We start from the raw sequence: 12,209 nt of genomic DNA on the forward strand, positions 1-12,209 counted from the left end.
ATATAAAGCACTAAGGAAACAGAGTAACTATGGTTCATTATAAAATGAAATAAAAATATATTTATTCTAAAATTAGATCATGCAACTTTCAAAACATATTCATGGAGACATCTCGATTCGCAATTTGCACGTGCATGTTAATGAAAGGAGCACACTTTTGATCTCTGCATACGCATTGTACCCACGCACGCCACTTGCAAATATTATAAACTCATATACATATACAAACAGGAATAGGACCAATTACCAAGTGGAACCATTTTCACTGATTGGTTTAAGGTTCCCGTTTGATGTGTCACTTTAGTTGGATCTTAAACACTGTCTATAACTGTGAATATACGTCTGATTATAACTAATTGCTTGGTCATAATACATTGTATGGGTTATGTTTCTGTGAACTAACCCACTCTCCTATTTATGTATTACGAACATGTATGTGATTCACGAATGTCTTAAAACGTTTGCTACAGCTGCATGCAATAATTTGATAACAAATGGAGAACAGATGTAATATATAGGCAGATTTTGTGGATATCGGTGTTTGTTGATATATTTCGAGGTGCCTATTAGGCTACCGAGATAACAAACGTCCCGCTTGGGATTACAAGGGAAAGTATTCAGCTGTGACTAAATCATATCGATATTTCACACCCTAGTAATACACTGCATATCTGTGTTAATTGGATACATTTTCAGTGTCCAACGTTGTGTTTTTTAACACCTTTTCTAAAAATTCAAAATCGGAAACGACTGTTCGACCAAATACACAAACGCTGTTTCAGCAGCTGTTTTATTAGTCCTGAAAATGCTCAGGAGAGAATCTACCGGAGTTGCTCACCTGGTCCCGTCATACGATGCGGTATCTCGCTTCTGTTACCATCTTCTCATTCTGCAACTGAATCTCGCAACTGAGAGAGAGAGAGAGAGAGAGAGAGAGAGAGAGAGAGAGAGAGAGAGAGTAGTCTTCTACTATTACGTATACAATGGGTTATAAAAATCACCAACGCTACATTCACGTCTTCAGTTGTGGATAATTGGATTAGGAGGTCCGACTTTAATTTGGTGATTCCTTGTCATTGAATTCTAATGACGCGGTCATCTTAACCACTAACTGCCCTGCCAAAGATCCCTGCGACAATCGCGGATAATATTGGAGAGTGAACTGGGTAATGTGGTGAATTGCCTTAATGCCTAAGTTAGAAAGATCAACCGCGTCAAAGGTATCATTTGGTTGTCATCTTTTCTTTGACCATGTCCACAGTGACATCCTTAAAATGCCGGAAACAGACAATGCATTTAAATTGTACACAAGTATCACATTACACACATTGTTTCAGATCCCGTACCGCCTTTATGAGTGGAATGTATCCATTCCACGCAGGCATGCAGGTAAGTATGTCGTGGTTTTAACAAAAAAGCCAGTGCACAGTATTCTATGAATTGCCTAGTTAAATTCCAAATTAAACGTTTTGCTTAAGTGAGAGAGAATGTTTTGATACATTGGCAATAATTCAGCCATATTGTGACTAAGAAAGATAATTCCTATATATGTTCAAAGACCTGTCAACAGTTAGCTGTGAAATAACTAAAAGCACATAGCTGATTTTTATTTAACACGAATGTGAAATCACAATTCTGAGATGTCCAGGTCACTGAACAATAACGTAATGTGAATATTCCTAGTCACCATGGGGACCATGATATCTCTTCTACATGCAAGGTACCCATAGTGTTAAGGAATATACAAACATTCACATGCTGTGGTATATGTTAAAATAACCTTGCAAATGCTTGGCAAACCGATCAGGTAATCTCTTGGCAAGACGAATGTATGTACTTCAATCTTTGTACATGTTCGTAGTAAGTTATATAAAGATAATCCCGATGCCGTTGACCATCGAGAGATCGTGTGCAATAAATTTTACAAAAAGAATCCATAAATATTAGGATGTACAAAAAGGCAGAGAGCAATATATTCAATGGATAGATCATGATTCCAGTAGGACATCGCTGCAAGTTGTATTGACGTATAAACCTTCAATGTTCACCTCCACACGCAGCATTTGACTGGCTGTTTACACAAACTACGACAATACACTCTATGGTTTGTCAGATTGTAATGTTTCCAAGAAGTATTCTACTCTGTTCGCATGATTATTCTAATTAGAGGTTATTCAGGGATACTTAAATTAAACTTTTCTACATATACTTATCTTATTTTCCGTTTCGTTATAACATGTTCCTGTTATGGTAAAATAATTTTTTCAAGTGTGATAATGTTCCTCATGAAAATGCCCATCTTTGCACTTTGAAAGGTAGTAAGTGAATGTCTCTGTTTGGTTGCACTAACCAACAAAGACACTCACTTATTACCTTTCAAAATTCTCTTTCCTGATTAAAACGGTTTTCTATAAAATCTCTTTTTATATCTTCTCATTATAGTGATATCCTTCTGACATTTATGAAACAAACGTCAGTAACGAGTACTTGTTCGGACAAACACAGAATGTAATATATCCACGCATGTAGTTGTTTTTGTTTTAGTTGTTGGGTTTTTTTTCCTCATGAGAAAGAGATATCTTGATATGGATGAGCACCAAAACATGCTTGTCGTAAGAGGCGACCAAACGATCTTGTTTATTTTGATGTCATCGTGATCCAGTTGCATTGATCGGAGCTCATAATTTCAATCACTGGATTGTCTGGTCCAGAATCAATTATTAACGCCGTCATATAGTTGAAATATTGCTGAGTGCCGCATATGAGCGCTTAACCAGTGAGTGAGTAATGTGAATAAGGGGAGGACGTTCCCTATTTTGTGTACTTATTGTAATAACGTATGTTTGTATGACATTAAAGGTATGCACATTTTACAGGAAGTAGATGGGAGTGTTCTTTTGTTCACGCTGCGTAGCTGCGTGTATCTCACAATGAGGCATTATTATTCAGCATAGGACAGTGTTCCCTCAGCAGGCGGTGTGTGTGCCCCTCAACTATACATTCCTCCCCCAGGAATTAAAGAATCTCGGCTATGCTACGCACATGATCGGAAAGTGGGTATTATGTTACACTAAAGAAACCAGACAAATATATACACGTAATGAATATTATATATACTGCAATAATAAAGCAATATTTGAACTTGTAGACCAACCGTTGTCATTCTTCGATACATCAATGTATATAACATTCATCATATTGTTTATTCAGTTGTCATTGTTATATAGAGCAAAGTGCATATGTGATTATGATTAAGTTGCTTTCAGAAACTGTACACCCGTTATGTGCGCTATCGTTTCAGGTGGCACCTGGGTTTCTGCAAGTGGGAATGCACACCAACGTACCGAGGTTTCGATACTTACTTTGGTTTTTATAATGCGCATGAAGACTACTTCAATCACACTGCTAGTTCGTATGGGGGGCTTACATCTGGGACGTACTTAGACTACAGGGACAATAAGCTTCCTGCAAGAAACTATTCTGGAGAATATTCTGCTGTAAGTATGTAAAGCCGATTGACATGGAAAATATATGGTCCTTAACTTCAGGTGTTAATTTTCAGACCATTCTTGATTAATTCACAAAATGCACACTTTCTGTGATATACTAGCATCTAAATCCTCGGGAAGCTTTGAGCTGTCTCCATTGTGTACATTCATATTATCTTTCCAGTTCACATTCGCCAAGAGAGCCGTTGACATCATCAATCGTCATGATGTTTCACAGCCGTTGTTTATGTACCTCCCGTATCAGAATGTACATGCTCCTATTGAGGTACATTAAAACAACAGTGAAGAGAACGTGAACATGTTAAATTCCACCCACCTCTATCAGAGGCTGACTAAGAGGTCAATCAAGAGATAGGGAAATATAACCTATTTCCAACGAACCTAATCAGGATATATATTTAAAGCATTCCCGTGCATAACATAACAGAACAATGACGTCACGTAACAATGTCAAGGGAACAAGGGAACTAACCATTGAAATGACTGATTTATGACGATGATATATTATTCAGAGGATTACAACGTATATTTATTTGCTCACAATCCAAGATGCAGATTAGTATGATGATCCTTTGTTAATGTGTGTACATCAATATTTGACATTGCAGGTGCCCAAGAAGTATGAGGATATGTATCCGAATGTGATCAACGAAGGACGAAGAAAGTTCAGTGGTATGCAATTGTATGTGTGCATTTGTTTTTCTTGATTTATTTTTTTCTGGTGTTGACGTTTTACATCATATTTAAACAACTGTCTCGGAAACCCTCATGTTCTGCTCCTCAGAAAACATGTTTATCATTAATTCAATCAATTGTGTTTTGGGTTGTGAGTCGTATTAGAGAGTTGTGCCCCTTATGCGGGTTAGGATCCTCTGATCGGGCGTCCGAGTCCCAAATTCATACTGATGAAACGCCTGTTCTCTGTAGACTCGTTGACGCGCATAAAGGTCACACACAATGACACATCTCAAAGCACTACTTTCATTCCCAACAGGAATGGTGTCTGCCCTGGATGAGGCAGTGGGTAATGTTACTCAGGCCCTGAAGGATCGGGGCTTGTTTGAAAATACTCTGATTCTTTTCACTGCTGATGTAAGTACTTGTTATATCAACATCGAGCAGAAATTTCAATAAACTTTGTGGAGAATAATATTCGTATCTTGCACTCGGAAGGCATATTTGTGTATTAAGATTAATCAGCTGGGAGTTCTCGCGATTTTTAACATTAAATATAGCTTAGCCTAAAATCAATGACAATAATTCTTAATGTCATTTTGCAGTGGGTGGCGGGACGATATCTTTAGTTTCTTGTAAATATATATCCATTCATGAATGAAATTGCAATTGGCATGGCGAAAAATTGAAACATTCACAAGCCACTAATCAGTTCAGTTCGTTTTCCCTTAAATGTCAGAATTTAGAAACTTTGGCAGACACCTTATTCATCTGTAAAATATCCATGAATAACATAGGATCCATGGCTTAGACCTGTGTCTTCCTCAAATTCAGTAATGGTAATACATCTATCTGACAGTATAGGTTTTTCTATCTCCTTAATTTAATCTTCATTGATGGAAGTTGAGGGACGTCCAGACCTAGGGTCATCATCAAGGCTTGTTCTCCCAGCCTTAAACACAGCTGCCTAACGTTTAACAGTGGAATAACTATGGCACTTACCCCCATACACTTGTGACATGCGGTCATAAATTTCGCGGGGAGTTCTCTAAATTAACAATAGTGCTCTGAAAGCACAACATCCCCCGCATGAATTTTTTTTAACGAGTCAAATGAAGCACCGTAATACAGGCGCAGTTACTCTGTCAAAATTAGTCGAAAGGAAACAGGACTGCGATATGCGTATCATTAACATGTCAACATCTTGTGTGTAGAGTGTCAGGGACATTCTTTGGAAACTGTAGGAGGAATTGATTTCACAAGCTTAGTTCCCTCTCTCACAATTGGGCAAATGAAGCTCCGTAAAACAGGGGCAGTAACTCTGTCAAAATTAGTCGAAACGTAACGGGACTGCGATATGCGTATCATCAACATGTCGACATCTTGTGTGTAGAGTTTCAGGGATATTCTCTGGAAACTGTAGGAGAAGTTGATTTCACAAGCTTAGTACCCTCTGTGGGACGGACAGACGGACGGACGGACGGACTGCGCCACGACATAATCCCCCTTCGGCCATTCTGGCCCGGCGGGGGATAAAAAGCTTGATGACTGCTCGGTACTCGTTCTTTTCGATTTCTGTGTCCATTTGGACCTCTATCACGCTCAACTGGCTGTGACTGATATACAAACAGCATCAACAGACCAAATATACTTGCAATGAACTACTTAAACAATGGACTACATTGACAAGTTGAAAGTTATATATAACTTATAACTTTTAGACCAGCCCTCGTCCATATTCTTCTTTATCTGGACACTTACGTATTATCACACTGATAATCATGTCATTCTCCCTTGAAATAAAACATTGAACATTTAGAACGGAGGGCCCATTGAATGGTATGCCAATAACTGGCCCCTGAGAGGAGGGAAGCACACGATCTGGGAGGGTGGCACGAGGGGGACATCCTTCATGTATGGTGCTGGGCTCCAGAAAACAAGGACGACATACGATGGGTAACACCTGAGAATAGAATTTGAGCAAACTCAATAATACAATTTTAGAAACGTGTTCCTGTGACGATGTTTAAAAGAAAAATAACTTATGGTAGTTAGTATTTTGACAGACAGGTGTTTCGCCAGTAAAACGCTGAGGTTCTATATAATTCCGAAACGGAACACGAAGGCAGAAAAACCTATTGTTACACAACTGTTATCTGACCATAGTAATTCCATCACGTAATCGTGTATGAATAATTCTCCCTCAATGAAATACTCATTATCAATTATTTAGTACATAAATTTAAGCTAATTGAAATGGTGTTGGCAATGTTTGCCGGCTTTAAACATGTGACTTGTTTGTAAGTGTGAATCGCTTCTACCTCTAAATAGGATGATCCACGCTGTCGACTGGAAACCCACGTTAGTTTCTGCTGCTGGTGGAACTCCAGGTAGGGAGATTATCTTTCATATTTCCCTGATCATTGTCACACTTGCAATCATGAAAGATTATTTTGTAACTAAAAACAATCAGTCAGATGAATTTGAACGTGTCGTCAGTTTCATAAACTGTTTCGGGAAGTCAATGGCAAGGTACTACAAAACCTGTTCACTGCCTCATATTTTATTTGGGGTACAGAAACTACCATAGATGGAATGAGTCACTGGGATTCTATTTCAAACGGTCTCCCGTCTAAAAGGACAGAGTTCATTTACAACATTGATGACTTTGAAGTTCCAGACGAAGGACATGCTGGAATAAGGTATTTGAAACATGTTGTCGACGGATTAGGAAAGTTAAAAGGACATGGTTCATGAGCTTTCATGAACATGTTATCTGAATAGACGTTTGGTTTGCTATCAAAGGGCTATGTACGTATTCCTACTTCAGTTGCGATGCCACATGCCAAGTTTATGATAGCACTGATTTAGTCGTGATCATTAAAACAAAAACATACCACTTGTAACTGTGTGTCTATTCTTGTTTACCAGAGTAGGCGACTACAAGCTGATCCTGGGGTTCCCTGGAGGTCCTGATGGCTGGCACAGACCCATGAATAGAACCCAGGATGACATATATGAAGAGACAGTTTACACCACAGGAGATGAACCAGTGCATCTCTTCAACATTCGAGGTACACACTGACATACAAGTATGTCTGCACTTGAAGAAGCGTTCATTATCTTCCTAAATCACCTTAGTGTACAATACACAGTATCTTTAAGCACGAATATACAGCTGCAGTGGCCAGCTGTGAGTTTAACCAATATTCCTTGTGATTATAATAGTGCGTAGTACGTGCCATAATGGACCACTTTAGGTCTTCAACCCACAATAAGACCTGACCAATGTTACATGACTCCAGCAACATCATCACCCATAGAATACTGTTAATAATTAATTCAAACCCAGCGCACTCAGTGTTTGCAAAATTAACACAGCATCAAGATTAACGTGTAATGTTTGAAAAGCAACAAAACTCTCTCCGAAATACTTACAAATATTCTGATACACATTCAGAGGATCCCACTGAGCACAACGACCTTGCACTACAGATGCCGGACATGGTGGCGTCTTTGCGTGTCCGGTTTGAGGACTACAAAAAGACGATGGTGCCAGCTAATTTCCCCAACCCGGATCCTGCATCTGATCCGAGAAAGTTTGGAAACGCTTGGAGTCCCGGATGGTGCTAGTCAGATGTAGTTCTGGCAATATATCTACATGTTGTTCAGGCCATAATATGTGCTATATTCCGTACCTACATGAAACATAAAAAATCAGCTTTCCTTTTGCATTTGTTTAAATAATTTTACATAGATGATATTGCCCATCGAACATTTTTGCGTTTCTTTTGGAGTTGAGCATATCTACAAATTGATTATTGATTATGTGTTTTATTCTATACGTACATACAAAATCAGCATTGGTTTTACTCCATAATTGTTTAGGTAAAGTATATCTACGGATTGCGCTTTTAACTAATCTAAAACTGATTGAGACATTTATCTGCGCCCCCTCGAGCGCTATTCAGTCCATCACGTCGCTTGAGGAGTTTAATGGAAATAAATTAATAATGAAAAGACAAAGGAATACTCTAATGGACAGTCTCACGTGCTCGAATTCTCACGATCTCCAATTAGGAAACAAGTTACATATGCAAAAAGTACGAGAATGCGGAATCGCAAGATTTGGGCGTAATCGCGATCTCGCATTTCTTATAAACAATACTTTTTTGTCAAGAATGCGATGTTTGGACATGATGTAAAAATCTCACGTTCTCGCACTCTCACGTTTTTTATGACGCTGCGTAATAACATGAGACCAAGTGCATGCGCTCTTTATAAGACCCATGGACATGCTTGATGATGACGCGGAAGTCACCAAGAGAACATGAACTGAAAGAAATCGTTGGAATCAATGCCGCAAACTGCATTGAACTGATTGCTCAAGTCATCGTCTGTCCTGTGTAGAATCTAGTTTAGATGTATTAGACCATAAACATTACATTATCGTGACCCTGCTTCAGACAATATAATTATTCGTTAAAACTAGTTTAGGTCCAATACGTAAAGTAGCTCAGATGAAAGAGGGTGAGATTTACACTACTGGCATAATGAAATTATTCAATGTTAAGTCATGTCAAGTAATTTCTAAATATGTTTTCATGTTATTAATTTACAAATATATATTGTATTATTGAAATAGAAGCGATAAACATTTTTCATTATCAACAGAACTATCGGCTCAAAGCAAGGCTCGTTGTAATATTCCGACTTTATCATAAGCCTGTGTTTATATATCACTATCAGTATTATCACCACTATTACTGTTCGTGATTAACTGTACTGCCTTTTGTCTGGGTACATACAGTGTGTGACCGACCCGTGAAGATTCCGGGGTAGAATAGGTCTTCTGCAACCCATGCTTGCCGTAAAAGGCGACTGTGCTTGTCGTAAGAGGCGACTAACGGGATCGGGTGGTCAGACTCGCTGACTTGGTTGATGCATGTCATCGATCCCAATTGCTTGGATCGATGATCATAGTGTCAATCACTGGATTGTCTGGTCCAGACACGATTATTTACAGATCGCCGTCATATAGCTAGAGTGCAGCGTTAAACAACAAACAAACAAACAACATACAGTCAGTGTGTATGTCATAACCATGTCACATCAGAGATAACAAGGTGTCTAGAGTAAGGTTGAGGTAACACCGCATATTAGACTCCTATCTGAGGTGATGAAATGAGTACTGTGTACAGTGTAAATACGCATCAGTTAAAATTGTGAAGTTGAAGTTCAGTTATAAAATTCCAAGATACGGGTCTTTATAACCTTTTTACTCTTCATCTCATAACAAAGCCCCGGTTTCAGAACCAAAGAGCAGTAACTGGAGGTGCACAGAAATCAACTTAGCAGCAAGTTTCTGAATACTCAAATCAAAAAGGATCTTGCCATGTGCCAAATTGAAACAACAAAATACTTTCCATATTCATAAGAAATTTCGTCGGTTATATGCTGAGTATGTGTTTATGAATCAAATAGGGATGATACCAGGTGTTCGCGAAAAGGCGAGCGCATGCTGCCCCACCCTGGCATCCGTCACAATCACAATCTTTAACATCATTCGTTGAATTATAGGTATCAGTTTGAAATGATATGGCATTTCTACGCATTAAACCTGGAGCGCTGAATCTGGGATAGTCGAAAAGGCAACAAAGAAAGAAAACACGAAAATCCTTTGACTGAATGCAATAAAATTTAGAACGATGACAGTCATAGTGAAGCCTTGACTATGATAATATTAATGCTTTATAAATCAATAACACTAAGGATTTATCACACACACTTCGTTTTGACAATGCACCTCAATAAATTTATAACCTTAATACATTTCTCAACAACATGAGATAAACGAGAACCCAAAAAGCCAATAAATTCGTGTTCTTTTTATAAAGGTTTAGTTCTATACTTGTTAATATATTTTCAGCCTTTTTATCATCAGGGGGCACGGGTGGCCCAGTCGTCTAAGGCGCCGCGATTCGCTGTGCAGAGTTGCGTCCCTTGGACACGACAGAAACCTATGATTGTGGGTTCGAATCCCGGTTCGCGCGATTATGTTTCTAGGTTTGAAATTTCCAAACATCAACAAAATGGTTCATCAGCAGCAAACTGCGCTGTCTGCTTTTAATCGTAAATCTGTTAAAAAGTCATTTTCATGATAAAGCCTTGCACAGAGCTTTTAACACTACCTTGTGGGGTGCCAGTGTCGTACAAATGCATACCAGAAAGTCCTGTTGGATGTGAATAGAACCGTCAAATAGAAACAAGCGAATTTATCTGAACATGCTATCTTGTCTTCACAGATTGTGTAATTTGAAAATAAGTCTTTGTTTCTACATGCATTCCCAATATCAAGGAAGATATATAACACGTACGCTTGATTTACTTTTGCACCGCGATAGCACGTAGCCAAACTGTTGACAGTTGTGACACGTAATTCCTGGTGGTATATAAGGCCGAAATGAAGTGATTGAACATAAATATTTATTCAAGGGCACGGGTGTCCCTGTCGTCTAAAGCGAAGCGATTCGCTGTGCAGAGTTGCGTCCCCTGGGCAGGTCACAAACCTATATTTGTGGGTTCGAATCCCAGTTCGTCCCGATTATGTTTCTAGGTTGGTCAGCACCATACCCGTGCTCGTGGGTTTCACCGAAGTGGTAAATGTCTGAGACCTGCATCATGCCGGATCACTTCGGGCTTTCCTCCCACATTAAGCTGTCACGCCGCGATATAGCTGGAATACTGTTAAAAGCGGCGTTAAACCCAACTCAATCACATATTTATGCACTCAGGAAGATTAGGAGTGTCAACTGTCTACAAAATAGAAATAGTGATTTCTTGTTCTTTCCCCTTCAAAAAACGCATAGCATGTATGATGTTTTTACTTTATATCGATCAACTATTTCATATATATCCATATCACAGTCAACGTTATAAATCACCCCTTTGCTTTGAACATAAGCCCTGAAATACGTCCAGAGCCAATTTCAATTGATCAAAGGGGCGGTTGGGTAGCCTAGTGGTTAAAGCGTTCGCTTGTCACGCCGAAGACCCGGGTACAATGTGTGAAGCCAATTTTTGGTGTTCACCGCCGAGATATTGCTGGAATATTGCTAAAAGCGGCTTATAACCATACTCACTCACTCACTCAATTGATCAAAGGGGCGGTCGGGTAGCCTTTTTCGTTAAAGCGTTCGCTCGTCAAGCCGAAAACCCGGGTTCTGTTTCCGACACGGGTACAATGTGTGAAGCACATTTCTGGTGTCCCCCGCCGTGATAGTGCTGGAATATTTCTCAAAGCGGCGTAAAACCATACTCACTCACTCATTTCACCAAGCTAAGTGACGTTTTGCTTCATAACTTACTTCTACACTATAGTCATGGCAACTTGATATAGAATCACTAAATATCGCAATTATTTATCAACGAAGACAGCTACATGTGTGCGAATATTTATAAAGTAAAAAACCAACCTTTCCGGCTATAAGGAATATTACTCTCGGTAATGACAATCATTTGCAAAGGGTGTTTTTATTAAATATCCATTTTGCTGTCGTGGTTACAAACCGGATGACTGCATGCGGTAATATTTAGCAGTGCGTGCATCTCGAACTAGGTCAATGGCGCTTTAAGGTCATCTGCACATTTTTTCTTTATGATCACTTGCTGTTAAATATAGTCGGATCCTGAAGGAAAGTATGTTATGTATGACCTGAAGAGACGCGTTGAAGCTTTAAGCGCTCGTCTATAAATGGATTCATTCATTCTTATGTTATTTAAAATATCTGTATACTGTCTAAGAGCTGAAATTTAAAAAGCTTTGTGTGTACAGCTAAATGCGGAAGGTTATACTTTCTCCACTACTCGGAACATTCTGACCAGCAAAATACACCTCTATATCTACTGACCACGTTCTTCACAGAGAAAGTCCAGCATAGCATGGCTTTCTCAGAATGGAGCCCACATGACCACGGACAGTTGCAATGTGTAACCCATGTCCAGGCACCTAGGTCGTCTGGGTAT

At 39.1% G+C, this 12,209-nt stretch overlaps 1 protein-coding gene across 1 annotated transcript; it reads left to right on the plus strand.

Moving 5' to 3' along the window:
- The first annotated feature begins 1,338 nt into the window (after positions 1–1,338).
- Positions 1,339–7,817, plus strand: LOC139473215 (arylsulfatase B-like). The gene is made up of 11 exons (XM_071255737.1): positions 1,339–1,389; positions 2,950–3,053; positions 3,302–3,497; positions 3,673–3,774; positions 4,118–4,181; positions 4,504–4,601; positions 6,004–6,140; positions 6,516–6,574; positions 6,763–6,886; positions 7,116–7,258; positions 7,645–7,817. Exons 1-11 carry the CDS (start codon positions 1,354–1,356, stop codon positions 7,815–7,817), a joined length of 1,236 nt encoding a protein of 411 aa, XP_071111838.1. The 5' UTR covers positions 1,339–1,353.
- The last annotated feature ends 4,392 nt before the right edge of the window (positions 7,818–12,209 follow it).

This window comes from Haliotis cracherodii, unplaced genomic scaffold (genome assembly GCF_022045235.1).
Source record: "Haliotis cracherodii isolate W230 unplaced genomic scaffold, xgHalCrac1.p SCAF_27, whole genome shotgun sequence".
NCBI lineage: Eukaryota > Metazoa > Mollusca > Gastropoda > Lepetellida > Haliotidae > Haliotis > Haliotis cracherodii.